The 15,953-nt window shown below is 36.9% G+C and overlaps 1 protein-coding gene across 1 annotated transcript in view; it reads right to left on the bottom strand.

Moving 5' to 3' along the window:
• POLR3B (RNA polymerase III subunit B) overlaps positions 1–15,953 on the bottom strand; it is a 119,264-nt gene that overhangs the window by 44,940 nt on the left and 58,371 nt on the right. The window contains exons 15-19 of the mRNA XM_069489583.1: positions 14,364–14,526; positions 12,962–13,115; positions 9,982–10,056; positions 9,323–9,421; positions 5,246–5,373 (exon numbers count right to left, since the gene is read on the bottom strand). Coding sequence (XP_069345684.1) covers positions 5,246–5,373; positions 9,323–9,421; positions 9,982–10,056; positions 12,962–13,115; positions 14,364–14,526 — 619 coding nt within the window. The remainder of the gene's footprint in view (positions 1–5,245; positions 5,374–9,322; positions 9,422–9,981; positions 10,057–12,961; positions 13,116–14,363; positions 14,527–15,953) is intronic.

Here is a 15,953-nt window from a genome sequence, read left to right as displayed (position 1 = left end):
GACTTTCCTTTCTCCACTGAATTGCTCTGACACATTCATTGAAAATCAATTGTCCATAAATGTGTAGGTCTATTTCTGGACTCTTGATTCCATTCCATTGACCTGTGCAGTGAGTTGGTGCCCTTAACCTCCATACTGTTCAAGGATTAGCTGTAGTACAGGTTGAACATTTCAAATCTGAAAACCCAAAGTCCAAAATGTTCTAAAATCCAAAGATTTATGAGCACCAACATGATGCCACAAGTGGAAAATTCCACATCTGACCTCATGTGATGGGTCATAGTCAAAACACCGTCCAACTCTGTTTCATGCATAAAATTATTAAAAATATTGTATAAAATTACCATCAGGCTATGTGTATAAGATACATGTGAAACATAGCTGAATTTCTTATTTAGACTTGAGTTCCATCCCCAAGATATCTCATTATGTATACGCAAATGTTCCAAAATCTGAAAAAATTCAAAATCCAAAACACTTTTGATCCCGAGCATTTCAGATAAGGGATATTCAACTTGTAATAAATAAAGTAGTCTATAATTTACAGTCTAGCAAGGAAGGCAGCTTGATAGTAATCCACAATGGATAGGAAAAAGTGAGGAAAGAAGTTAGTTTCAGTTGAGAAGAATTTTAGGTTTTACAGATAACATTATGTAGAAGACATAAGATAACCTTTTATATGTTACTCAACCAAACTGGGATTCACCTTCCTTGCCAGGGAAAAAAAGGTATGTATCATACCTGAGGATCATTATTGTGATTAAAAGAAGAAATGCATGTAGAGAATTTGGGTACTCAATAAATGGCAATATTCATTATGACCAATATTAATATTAGTAGTAATAACAAAACTACATATTCTATCACCCTGCAATATAGCCCATTCTATCTCTAACTCAAACCTACATATTAAACTTTAGTTTAATTTTACCTCCATAAGTATTCATTGCCAACATTCTAGTCTTAGCAAATATCACATATGCCTACAGCCAAAAGAGCAACAATAATTCTAAGTTTTTGTTTAACAATAGCAGAACTCTAAAAAGAATTTCCAGGGGTAATTTGGCAGAGACCCTTTTTCATTTTGTACCCCCAAATGGACAAAGAATAAATATGCTAAAAAAAAATTCAAACAGAAAGTGGGAAGGATGTGCAGAATGAAATAAAATTTTATGAGGTTCTTTGTATATATACACATATATTTTGTTTATCCGCTGAGTTTGTGATTCACATCTTTGTATATTATGTGTTTTTAATATCTCAAAATTCTTCAGCCTGTTTCCAGTACATCCCATTCTACTGTAAAGTGGGGAACACAGGGGAAGAAACTATCAGCTTAGAAATAGAAACTATTGAAAACAAACACAAAAACAGAAGCTGCCTTAGCTCCCGAGTTTAAATAAAACAAAACAAAAAAACCTCAAGTCCCAGCAGTTTGGAGTTGAAGGGGGAAAGAGTGGTGAGAAGAAATCCCAGCAGTTTGGAGTTGAATGGGGAAGGGGTGGTAAGTCCCAGCAGTTTGGAGTTGAATGGGGAAGGGGTGGTGAGAAGTCCCACCAGTTTGGAGTTGAAGGGGAAAGGGGTGGTGAGAAGTCCCATCAGTTTGGAGTTGAAGGGTGAAGGGGTGGTGAGAAGTCCCAACAGTTTGGAGTTGAATGGGGAAGGGGTGGTGAGAAGTCCCAGCAGTTTGGAGTTGAATGGGGAAGGGGTGGTGAGAAGTCCCAGCAGTTTGGAGTTGAATGGGGAAGGGGTGGTGAGAAGTCCCACCAGTTTGGAGTTGAAGGGTGAAGGGGTGGTGAGAAGTCCCACCAGTTTGGAGTTGAAGGGGAAAGGGGTGGTGAGAAGTCCCACCAGTTTGGAGTTGAAGGGGAAAGGGGTGGTGAGAAGTCCCATCAGTTTGGAGTTGAAGGGGGAAGGGGTGGTGAGAAGTCCCATCAGTTTGGAGTTGAAGGGGGAAGGGGTGGTGAGAAGTCCCAGCAGTTTGGAGTTGAAGGGGGAAGGGGTGGTGAGAAGTCCCACCAGTTTGGAGTTGAAGGGGAAAGGGGTGGTGAGAAGTCCCACCAGTTTGGAGTTGAAGGGGAAAGGGGTGGTGAGAAGAAGCCACAGGTGTGGGCTGGGGATTTAGTGCTGCATATTCATTAATTGAGCTGATAGCGACTGAAGGAGTGTTCCACTAGAGGATTGCCAACTAATAAATGGGCAGGATATGAGAGCCAATGTGAACTGGGCATTGGGTGTCAACGAGAGGACACACAACGCAGCTCCAACATACAGCTCTTGCTGGTAGCACTGAGTGACTTGGGGACCTTGACATTTCCAGATGTCTACCTGACTTCTCGCTCTGAACCATGTCACAACACACATAGCCTTATCTATGGAAGAGAGGTGTTTCTCAGAAGCACAGTAAGATGCAGTGAGGAAAACTTGAACTTTATTAATAACTTAAAGTACCTAAGATTTAAGAAACACCCTCTGCTGGTGTTCTATGTTGGATTAGCTTTCTCTTACAATACAAGGTAAGGCTTTCAGTCTTTGTGGCTTGAGCTACTCTTAATTTTTTTCTTCATAGTGATAGAAAATGACTTTCTCTCATTTCTTCACTCTGTTGGATGAGGGGGAGAGGGGCTGGTAGGCAACGGTAGATGGCAAATTTTCCAGGTTGGCTAAACCATTTAGTGAATTAATTCTGGGCTACTGTCTTCCATGTCTGTTCTGCAGAACAGATGAATAGTAACTGAAATATTATTTCAGAAAATCTGCACAGAATCTGTGAATTTACATAGTCTTCAATGATGGGTCATATTTAAAATGAGACAGAGTGTGACTTTTAATGATTAGCTGTCAAGACGGCATGGAATTAAAATGATCCAGAGAGGTCCTACTCAAAGTGCTAAGTCTGCATTACAGACCCGGGGATCTACTGTGGGTTTCCTCTCTCTGCAGACCTTTTTTCTTTTGTGATTTTTCATATAGACTTCGCTCAATACTTCTGCAGCTATTTCAATGTCCAAAGAGAAATGTTGCCATGTTAATGTGCCACCTTTAAATGTACTTTTATCTCGCTGCTTTTCTTTCCAGTCAGGTGTTTTATAATAACAAACAGTAACAAAGGCTTTTTTTAATAACTTAAGATATTCAGTGGCTTTTGTCTTCCTAGCGTCAGCAGTAACGTCAGAGGATTGTATCCAAGGAGCTAAATGTGCAGGACCCAGGGTCAGAGCAGCTGAATACACCAACCTCAGAAAACACAGACAATGAATTGCAAATGACACTCAAAACAAAACGAGAAAAAAAACCTTCACACAGAAAACTACAAAAGAACTCTACAGACACTGAATTGGCTTTCTGTACACACTGATCCTGCTTAACTGTGTGTGGTAACTAACCAAACGTTTCAGATACTCATAGCCACATATAAAGGCTTTTTTTTTTTTTGTGGGGAGGGGAGTTATAAGAATAAAAATATTATTTCTTTACTTCGAGTCTATTTTTCTTTCTTTTTTTTAAAAAAGCTTCACTAAGTGCAGATAGATGCAGCTCTTTCTGTTTGAATCTTCAAACACACTAAAGAGTGGCATTAGCGATGAAGTGATTAGTCTTCCGTTAATTCTGCTGAAGGTTCTACACAAAAGGTGTATTGTTTCAGCTGGGATTCACATCATGAAACAAAATGGTTTGGTAAACCCAATAGAAGTGATAGCCCTTTCATGACACACAGGGTTCTGTACTGTATATTTCAACTTGTTAGCAAGTCAGAGGCACAAGCGGGAAATCAGCCTACACTGCTGCCGAAGCTGAATGGGAAACACTAAACTGATGAGACGCTGTTTAGACTTTCCCACTGGGAATTATTCAGAACTGTCCAGGCATTACATCATCCAGGTAAATGGTAGCAGGACAAAATGCTTTTTATATCTTTGTAGCCACCCAAAGGGTAATATAAAAACTTGAAAAGAAATACATATATTCTCTACCCATAATGAAGAAATAGGATTCCTTAATCGTCAAGCTATGGTCAGTTGCAGCTGGTTCTTAGTAACTGAGAATCTGACTGCATTCTGGTTGTTGCCCAAAGGCAATGCAAACACCTTTCTCTCTACATTTTTTTAGTTTCCTTATGAAGTTCCTTGTATCATACTTTAAATCTGAGATGGCAAGTCAAATTGTTGTCATGGATATTTATGAAAAGTAAATTTATTAGATTTATTAAGATTTAAATGATTATTTAAAAATTTCAAAAAGGTTTATAAGCAAAACTTTTTTTAGCCTGGTATCCTTTCTATATCACCTTCAACACAAGAGCCAAATCCTTCAATATATGGCACCGCCCTAGCATACCTCTATACCCACACTGCACTAGACAGTCACACTAGACCGCCATACCACAGCACCAAGACATTCCCAGCCACGATTGCTTACACTTCCATATCTTTAAAAACTACTGTCTTCCAAGACTCAGCTCAGTTCTATTCTTCAGAAACAATCCACTCTCTCACTTTAAGTGATCTTCCTCTTCTAACTTCCTTAGATCTTTGCTGTCACTCTATTACAGCACTTATCACACCCAGACTGAATTACTGTTTTATTTGTTGGTCTCTCCTACTAGACTCTGAACTCCTGAACACAGAGGGTCTGTCTCATCTCTGTATTTTTAGGCTTCAGTCCCATGTCTGGTCTACAGTTATACTCAACAAATGTTATAAATGGATGGATAACTAAATTAATAGATAGATGAGAGAAAAGAAAAATAGAAAGGAGGAAGGAAAGTAACTCAGAGATTGGTGTGACATGAACTGGGTAAGTTTTAGAAGTTACAGTAGCAACTGTAAAGATATAATGGGTTCAAGGATTGTTATCCAGGTAATTACTAAGTATATCCTAATACACATTTTATACCTTTAGCTCTGGTTTTTCTTCTTCTCTCCTCTTAACCCTGAGTTTTTTTGCTCTTTCTCTCATGGTTAACAAGTTACATTTTATAGGGCTTTTCTCTTTATATTTACACCCTCATAATTCTGTGACACTTATTATATGTCACTTTGTTTGGTCAAGGAAACAAGTTCAGAAAGGTTTTCTCCATTGTTGTTTAAACTTTAGACATGACAGGGCACCTGCAAGCATTCCAGAGTTCCTCAGGTGTTCCCAACACCTGATGTGTCCAAACATGTAATATTAGTGAAGTAGGAATAACGACACAAGACTTTTTCCCAAATATTTAGAACCAGGTGCAAGAAGGAACTCTTACCCATGGCTTGTTTCCCCATGGCACACTGGTATGTGTTTCTTGGGGACTGGTTATGATGAGGGTATGGGATCAGGCCAGCACAAACGCCGAGAAGAGTGAAGGGTTCAATCTCCAAGTGGGTGGTATCTCTATCAAGTTAATTAAGAATTAGACATCTTAGGCATCAAGTATTAAAATAAATGTCTCTTAAAGGGTATAAAAATATTACTCTCTAGGTCCCCCAGGGATTTATAGGACAATAAAAGTTGACGCTAGTAAAACTGGTAAAACAAAAACTTGCTTAAATAAAATACAATAAAACATAAGAACACATAAACGAATTACTGTATTGAACATGTAGAAATATAATATCAACAATGGATGCATAACCTGCTTTTCCTCATTCTTCCAACATCATCAATGAGTAAGATGTATCACCATTTGAGAGAGAGGAATAAATCTCCTTTAAGAATAATTACTATATACCTACGGGGACCAATACCACAGCCACTGGGCTAATTGTGGCTATTGAGCACTTGAAATGTTAGGGTAGTGTGATGGAGGAACTGAATTTTTTATTTTACTTAATTTTAATTACTTTAAATTTTAAAACTCAAATTTAAATTTAAGTAACTCAGTTCATTTGTTTTTAGCATCCAAATTGAGATGTGCTGTATGTGCACACTAGGTTTTAGAGACTTATAGTAGGAAATAAAAGTAAAATATCTCAATATTTTTATATTGATTATATGTTGACATGATAATATTCTGGATATACTGAACTAAATTAAAATATTATTAAAATTAATTTTGCCTTTTTCTTTTGACTTTTCTTAATGTGGCTACTAGAAAATTTAAAGTTATATAGGTGGTTTACATTATATTTTATTGGACATGTCTGCTATAGATAGTATTGGACACAAAGTAAGATTTTATCTAGGTGTCAGAATCTTGGTTACTTTCATAATATATTTCTGCAGAAAACTCAGTTTTTGGCTAAATGATAGGAGAACTCAAATGTGTTAATAAGAAAGAGCAGCCAGATTATTTTTAGGACTTGGCTGAAAGTAATAGATATCACACCCAGGATCTGTGGACTCCGTGAATCCACTATTCCTTCCTCAAGTGTTTGTGAAGTGTAACCTTAAAAATTTTCAGAGAAAAGTGATTTCCCCATGGAAAAAAGTGATTTCCAGGAAACCACATCCCAATTCATCATGGAAATTTAGTTGCAATGTAAAAGATTTCCCACTTACCATTACCCATCTATTTTTTTTTCCCAGTACACATGTGTTGAATTATGTCCCTAGTTTGGTGAGAAGATGCTTTCTATGTAGCTCCTGGTTTGAAAAATATTGTCTTGACCTTATGATGCAGCAGAACCCCAATCCTCTCATACACTTTAGGCCTTTGTCATTAAGGAGGGAAAGGGATCTAAGTTTTGTTTAGTTTTATCTTTAAAGAACATCAGCTTACAGCCACATTTTATAGGCTAGAATAAAACAGATTTTTATTTTAAATGTACTGTTTCGTTTAAATATTGGCCAAGTTGACATTCCCTGTAAAAACCACCTTTTCAGATGCAAAGATTGACTTAAATTGAAAAATGAAGAAGAGAAACATCTGAGGTTTCTTTTTTCCTATTATTGTGACAACAACATATGTAAGATCACATAGTATCTAATAATTACTCAAAGTCCAAACACGCTGGATTCTAAAGAAAGGAAAACTATTTCCTTTAAAATCATAACCACCGTAAGTTTCTACCCTAAAAAGGAATTAGATTTCCTATTCACTGTACATAAAACACTTACATTTATTTCAAATTAAAACTATGTAACCTATTGCTTATAATAGTGGAAAAATTGGAAACAATCTAAATATTCATCTGCAGGGAAAAGTTAAACTAAAAATACATGTAGGCAGATAATGTAATAACAAACAACAATTACAAAATATATTTGTGTGTATACAGTCATGCACCACATAATATTTCAGTCATCAATGGACCACCATGTACAACAGTGGCCCCATAAAATTACATTACCATATTTTTACTGTACCTTTTCTCTGTTTGGATATGTTTAGATATGCAAATATTTACCATTGTGTTACAACTGCCTAGAGCTCTCAGTACGGTAACATGCTGTGCAAGTTTGTAGCCCAGCGGTAACAGGCTTCCCTGCACTGCTGCCCACTGTGACTGTATACACAAAAGTACATGTATATAAACGTATACACATACATTAATATGGAAAATATCCAAAATATACTGTTAAGTTTAAAAATCCAGACACCGAAAATGTTACCATTGTTTTATACACACACTGTGTGAGGTCATGTATGTTTTTACTCAGAAAAAAAATTATTATGTGCTCTTCTACTTAGAAGAGCACATAATAAACTATTAGTATTAGCTACTTTTGGTGGGTGGAGTCTGATGGGATGGGGAAGGAAGGGGATTCATTCTTTTTACTTTATGTAGTTCTATATTTTAAAAAACTTCATAAGAATGAATTGGATAATATAAAAATTTTTATATTTTTAAAATAAAGTAAATTTGATGTATGGAATAGCTTGGTCATTGGGTAATGATGAGAGTCATATTCATTTATAGCAATGAAAAAACATGAAAATCCCCTGCCTTCATGAAACTTCTGGTGGAGGGAGATTGCCAATACACAGATAAATGACTCACGAGGTGACACCTGAGTGAGGATCTGAACGAGGTGAAGCAGTCAGCCATGCAGGTATGTGTGAGAGAGTGTTCCAGACAGGAGAAACAGCCAGTGCAAAGATGCCAAGGCAAAACCATGCCTGGACTGTTTGAAGAGGTCACTGTGGTTGAAACAGTGAATGAGGAGAGGCAGAAGATGATGTTGCAGGTGTGAAGCAGGGGTGGGCAGATCAAGTAGGAACTTGAGGGCCTCTGTAAGGACTTCTGAAGGAAACAGAAAGCTGCCTAGAGTATTTGACATTGAGTGCTCTGCTCTATTAGAAACAGACTGTATGGGGACAAGTGCAAATACAGTCAGGAGCAAGCCTTTTTCAAGAATCCAGGCAAGCAACAGGAGTGGCCTGGAGTTGGTGGTAAATCAAGGTGGTGAAGAGTTGGTGGTAAATCAAGGTGGTGAAGAGTTCAGACTCTGGGTATATTTTGAAGGCTCAATTGACAAGCTATGGATTGATGTGGATGTGGAAAGAGGAGCTGAGGTTGAAACTGAGGTTTTTGGCTTGAGTAGCATGAAAGACAGAACCATCATTTATGAGTATACTACAAAACAGTTCTCTTTTATATTCAATCTTGAAATGAGGTGTATAAAACAGTACTTTGGTAGACTCATACCTTTAAGGACTAAAAATTCTGACTAAAAATCATTTCCTAGATTATAATAAAGTGGTATATTTCATCTGGTAGGAGAAAACAGAAATGTACTTGTTCTTAATCGAAGACATAAATAGTTATTAGATGGTGGTATTAAACTCTAACTATTTAACAATATAATTGCTAAAATTCCAATTTCAGGTAAGTGAAATCAGTCGCATGCATCAGACAGCATGTTATATAGATGCCCTCTAATGTATTCCAAATGGAACATAGATGCTTCTAAAAACATCGTTCTAGAAGAAACATTGTGAACACATTACCATTTCAAGTTTACACTGCACACATAAGCTCAGAGGTATCTTTACAACATACTATTAATATGTAGGGAATTCTTGTGCTGACAATAAGAATTCAGATGCCTATTGACAAAATGATCTCTAGAAAAGATAAATACATCTTTACATAGCCTGATTTATTAGTTTAATTTTGGCAGTAATCAAATGTTACACATCAGAGGAGCAATTCTTTTTAAAAAATATACACTAAGTGTCACATGAATAGGAAGAATAATCTAAAGATGACTTGTTAGCAGCTTTGTAACACTCTTAATTGGGATAAATGATGGGTTATGCTTCATGATAAAATAGTAAACTTTCAACAATTTCTACTAAAAGAGTACATGATATAAGAAATGAAGATTACAATGACAAGAGAAGGTAGTTCTATAGTTAAAATGGGTTTTAATTGTGGTTGTTATGGATTCTACTTACTTATTAATTGTATGTTCATAGAGTGCAATGTTACAATCATTTTCTTCATTCACATCTAAATATTCAACCAGACTCTCATGTAAGAAATCTTCAAAATTCCTGGGAAAATATTGGTGAAAGAGACATTATTAAAAAACATTTTCTGCAGTACTCTATATAATAACGAAGATACTGGCTTTCATTTAGGCCCAAAGCACCTTTCTCTTCCAGGGAGTATCAATACACTAGGATACCTGAAACATGTTGTTTTTGGATCACAGAATAAATCGCTCAAATAAAAACAGTAAAGTATGACTGTTACAAATCTGGACCCTATTTCTAAAAAATAACAATAATAATAATAATAATAATCATCTGACTTGAAAAATTCCATATGATGAAAAAACCCATAGCATCTATAGCAAAATATTGTTGTAAATCCTTTTCTTACTAGAAACACTTAACTGTGCACACTAATTTACACCAAGATTCTATAACCCTCATGATCTAAATTGATAAATATTTTACAATGTCCAAGCAAATTCACATGGAGAATACGTTTTTAACAGGCTGGTATATTTGGCGGGGAGGAATTAAGAAACTAAAATTAAAATATACTTTTCTTAAATCATGTATGCATGTATTAAGGAGATTGATAAATTTTACTTTTGGCCATTTACCTGTATCCTTGGGCCAGCTCCTCCATATGCTTATTTGTGACTGCTGGCTTCTGTTTCTTGACAATTATGTAGGGTCTAGAATGAAAAAACAAAAAACAAACAAACAAAAAAACCCCCAACAAATTAATAGTAGTTTCAGGGAAGAATTACATCAAGTTAGTTTACCATGGTGAAATGAGGGAAGATGGAGATACAATCAAACTTATTCCTCAACTCCTTGAGGACACCAGGCATTTTTTGCATGTGTGAGCAGGGTGTAGGGGCCTCTGTCTCATATATAATACACACATACCCCCTACATAAGCACGTTAGTATGTGTGCACACACACATGCACACACATAGTACTTCCCCCAAGCATCTTAGGAAACATTTAGTTTTGAATGAAAAGGCAACATAAAAATCATACTCCATAAAGTCCAGAAAGGAAACAAAACCTTTAATGTCATATTTTTAAAAACTGTAATGCATCATTCCAAAGCATTTCTTGATTTCACATTGGTAATATTTGGTATACTCCCCATAGAATGAGCAGGCAAAGAAGCACTGTTACCGAGGATAATCATGGCATTTTGTTCTGAGGGTCAGAGGAATATCCAGATGTTTAGAGTGGTTTGATTCAGGCTTAAACATCACTGAGCTAGACTAGCAGGTTCCTTAAAGATGACCCAAATGTGTAGCTATAAGTGCGCAGCAGATAAACCTGTCTTACTTTGTGATTTTTAGTGATATAATGGGTGCAAGGTAGAGAGAGCATTCTGGTAGATTAACCTGTAACTGTCAGTGGTGACTTGCTTCTGAGGGCTTCGCCACCGCGAGGAAACACCGACACAAAGGATGGCATGCAGCACTGAACGTCAAGAGCTGTTGCTATTTGGATAAGCAGCTCTTATCGGCAGAAGCAAGTAACCACCAGACACTTGTGAGCTCTACCCTAAAGTCCAAAGAACTATTTGAGGACTAATGAGCATTTTTAAACAGTTAAGAAGAGGAGCTGCACAATTACAAAACGGGAACACAAGTTGTTTAAAAATGAACTGGGTGAGCTTTTCATGGAAATCAACAGTACCTCGAAATTCTGGCTCCCTCTTGGTAGGGAAGCAGAGCAACCCTGCTGCCTCATTCAAGGGCTGCAGTGCAGTTCAGGTTAAGACTCAGAAGTGAGGACAAAAACAGGAGGAAGAGAGGGAGAGGATCACATTTAGCTACCTCAGTTACCCTTACTTAATAAACTACTAATTCTTCCTTCCAGATCTGTTATGCTATTATAAAATTGCTTCTAAAAAAGAATTAGTTTTCTTTTAGAATACGCTATATTACACTGGATGTAACAAAAGAGAAAAATCCTAAAAAAGAATAACCTAGAAATTGTCATTGTTTTTCCTGCCCCTACCTGGGCCATGTTGTTATCAGCTATAAATAAGCACCTAATGTGCGCCTGGCACCTTACAAGGCACTTACAATACCTTATATCAATCAGTTCTCAGGACAATTCTAGAGAGGCATTAATATTTACATTTTAGAGCCAAGGAAACCAAGGCTCAGAGACTTAAGTAATATACTCAGAGTCATATAAGTCAATAAGTGGGAAGTTAGGATTTGAACACAGGCATATCAGCTAACCATTCTTTGGTTGCAAAGAAGAGAAATCAACTCTGGCTAACATAAGGAAAACTGAAATTTACTGGAGGCATTAAGAATTTAGTGAAAGGACAAGAATCAAAGAAAAAGGTGAAATGCTCAGTCTCAGAAAGATAAGGAACTACAGCAGTCTCAAGGATCCAGAAAACACAGGGTAATGGGCAGTCTCTCTGTCTGTCACCGTCAGAATGAATCAATTCCAACCACTTCCCTCCCTTGATTTATTCTGCTCCGGATTCAAATTCTCTGATGAGATTGTCTGACTGGCCTCTCTTGGGTCACATGCCCGGCCCTTGGCTGGGGAGGAGAGGGCATTAGACTGACCATCCCAAGAAGACTGCCAGTGAGGAGGGGCAGTCCCCAAAGGAAAATGAGGTAATGAAATCAGAGGGAGAAAAAGATGCTGGGTGGACACAACAATAACAGCCCACTCTGCCAGCTATGACAGACTTCCAACTACTGCTAGCTCATTGCCTTGTGCTTTAACACTAACCAAGGTCTACAGAGAATGACTCTATGTTCAAATCACTATAGGTATCAAATAGCTGAATGCAGTAAAGCAAGGGAAGGCTTATGACACAAGGTAACGTCCTCAGCGATGTTCCTGCATATCCCCCTAAACCAGATATTATGTCACATTCATTTTTGAACCTCCAGCTCCTAGACAGTACCCGTGCAGAATAAGCCCTTAATAAATATTTTCTTAATGAATAAAACGGACTTATTTTTCTACTGGGTCTAATGTTATTTCATTTCTTCATGCCTCCATGTTTTTATTCTTGCCTTTCTCCTCTCACCCTACATTCAAGTAACACAATCCTACTCATCCTTTTAAAGCTCATTTGTAGCAAGAGAATACAGTGGGTAAAATCAGGATTGCTGGAGTCAAATTCTAAGGACCTTCGAGTAAAAACAGACTCCACCACTTTGTAGCTTTGGGTTAAGTTACTTAGCCTCACTGAACCTCAGTTCCTCATTCGTTAAATGAAAAGAATAACCCAACCTCACAGGGTTGAATGAAGTTAAAGTGTTACATAAATATTACATCCATTACAATAATAACTAGCGGCTAGCATTAATTACCAGCATAGTTGATTGTTATTAGTAATTATTTCTGTCTCTCTGAACAGACTGAGTTCTCTGAGGGCAGAGACTGTCTCCCACTAATCTTTGAGTCCTCAGTATCTAGGATTCATACATATTCATGAAGTGTTTGCTAACGGAATTAAATTTATCATAACAATAAAAGAGGTTAAAGCAGCTTCAAAAATAAAAACAAGTTTATTTCTCTCAAAAGTAAATATAAAGAGATGCTTAAAAACCCCTTTTAGTAACATATACCTGCACAGCCTTCCTCCATCAGAAGAAATATAGACACATCGATCTGTAAGATTTGTTGAGATGGAAACAAATTCATTGATATATCCTGCTCTTCGCATCAGCCGAAATGTATTCACTAGCTTTTTATGGTCTCGAATGACACCCAGGATGTTACCTAAGCAAAAAGAAGAAGGAATAGATAAGACAGAAATAAAAAATCTAATCTAATCTCTAAAACATCCACCCAATAAAAATAATAAGCAGCACTGAGTAGTCATTTGAAAATACTCTTATTAACTGCAGCCAGCCCAAAAGGCTGCAAGAAAGTAGCACACTAGAGTGATTAAGGGCAGAACCTGGAGTCTAGGGCCAGTCCTACCATATGCTGTCTGAGTAATACTGGAAAAGCTGGCTTCATTTTCCTCACCTGTCAGCATAGTGCTGGGAGCAAGAACTTGTGACCCAGACCACCTGGGTCTGAACATCGGCTCTATCACTTCCACCCAGTGGTTGTGAAGATTAAACAAGCTGATTTATGCAAATCACTTAGAACTCTGCCTAGCACCTAGTAACTGCTGTTACTAAACTGCTCTTGTTGTAATCATCATGTGTGAAATAAGGAAAATAAACTTTGTCTCCCGGGGTCACTGTGAGGATTCAGGGAGGTACTGGGTGAAAGTGCAGAACAAGAGCTCACTCAATGTTAGGGAGTCACTGAATGAGGAAGTCAGTTAACAGCCCTGCTGAGGTTCTGACCCCTTCCTCATCAGCCCACACCGTAAAGGGTTAATGTCTCCCAGACTGGAAAGAAGCAGAGAGGAGAAGAGACATATGAACTAAATGGTCAGGGATAAGCACATGCACACTGCTGAGACACAGGCACATAGACCACCAAATCAAAAGTAGAAAGGACAAGGACACATTTGTTGCCAAGACTCTGGAGGACTTTGAAGGAGGTGAGAACATGTGTGTGAAAGAAGCAACTGGAGTTTGAGCCAAAGAAAAGGAATTTTCTTGCCATAGGCTGCTGACACATCAGTTATCAAATGGCTAAATACAGTCAACTCACTATAAGGATTGATTTGATTATTTTTGCAGAGTGACTCAGATATTCAACCTGTACTTAAATTAAAGATACCATGTTGAACCTTATTCCACTGTGGATATGCTAGCAGCTGGAAAAGGGCAGAAAGCAGCTAGTCTCTACGGTGTTACCCTTAAGCTCTGACAGCTGTATCCTCTCAGAACCTTGGATAACCCACCAGCCAACAGAATCGCTGTTTCTGTTATTTTTTCTACCTTTAAATAAAAGTCAACCTGAGCCCAGAATTAAAGTATATTTGTGCTTTAAATAAAAGGATAATAATGGATTCTTTCCCTCTTCCCACAGATTAAGATCAACATGTCTCTGTAATATACTTACCATTAAGAAAAACGAGAAACACATTTGGGTAAGAAAGCTCTTCCCCACATAATAAATTCACATCTTCTACTCCTAGGTTACTGGCTAGTTTTACAATGGGTCCATCTTCCATATCAGTTGTGATGTGTGTCATAAGGGCCAAGTTTTTAACCAAACCACATGCCTAAAAAACAAAAGACGATCATTTCTAAGAATGAACATTAGTATCACAAAGGACAGTTTGTACCTGAAAATAGCTCACCACTTTGCTGGCAGAAATGCAAAGCAGTACACTTTGGCAATTCACATAAAAGCCTTTAAAATGTATTTACCCTTTGTCCCAGAGGAATTTATTCTAAGGTAACAAGCAAGGATATAAAATAGATTTAGCCACAGAAATGCTCGGCACAGTACTATTTGTAATTGTAAATGTTGATGACATCATAAATGTCCAAAAAAAAGAAACTGATTACATAAACAATTATTTCTAGACAATGGAACATCATCATTATTAATATGACATTGTATAAAATCAGTAAAGGAAAACATTAATAGATGCAGCTACATAAAAGTATAAAATTTTTGGCCTGAAATGAGAGACTATAAAATAGCCAGAACTCTAGAGTTTCTTGGTCATGAAAAGCAAAGAAAGACTGAAAAGCTGTTTTACATTAGAAGAGACAAGGAGATCTGACAACAAAAAACCATGTGTGATCCTAAATCAGAAAAAAGACATTAGTGGGACAACTGGCAAAATTTGAATAAGGTCTACAGATTATAGTACTGTTATCAATGTTAATTTCATGAGGTTGATAACTGTGCTATGGTTATGTAAGATGTTCACATTTGGAAAATTCAGGTGAAAGGACTGTAGATCTTTGAACTATTTTTGCAACTTTTCTGTATGTCTAAAATTATTTCAAAATGAAAAGGAAATAAATCTTTTTAAACTTCTATACAACCAAAAAATCCTAAAACAAAAATATCAATAAGGACAGAATATAGCAAATAGAAAAAAAATATTTGAGATACATGTGACACGTAAAGGTTGTATCTTCAATTGTTAAAAACCATCTACAATAATAATGCACAAAATAGCTACTTTATTGAAGTTAGCTGAAGCAACCTCTGGGGAATTTATGTTTCAAAGTTCAAGGTGTATATATTATGCAAATTTGACAAACTGCATAATTTAAGTGTGAATTTCCATATGGTTCAAGATAAATTAGGAGAGGAGTGATTTTTAAAAATCACAAGTCTACATAGACTCCTATTTTTCACCTCTTCCAAGTCATAACAAATTCCTACACTTTGGAATCTACATCTTTTATTTGTCATAACTTATTTATTCATTTAGCATACATTCATGGAGCCTCTACTTTGACTAAGGCCCTATGCTAGGAGCTTGGGAAACAACGGTGAACCTTCCTTAATCTGGAAGTTCACAATTTAGAAAGACTAGAATCAAGTGAAATCAACAATGGTAAGCAAAGGAGAAAGGGCCATGACACAGCAAGTAAGTGAGTGCTATAGAAGTAAACCTATTTAAATTCCTTGGTTTAGTATTTAGGTATTGCTTGTTTTTCCTGTATAAGCGAATCAGAATCCACA

This window comes from Eulemur rufifrons, chromosome 16 (assembly GCF_041146395.1).
Source record: "Eulemur rufifrons isolate Redbay chromosome 16, OSU_ERuf_1, whole genome shotgun sequence".
Lineage (NCBI taxonomy): Eukaryota > Metazoa > Chordata > Mammalia > Primates > Lemuridae > Eulemur > Eulemur rufifrons.
Note: the sequence above shows the minus strand (reverse complement) of the source record. Positions and strands in the feature narration are given on the sequence as shown.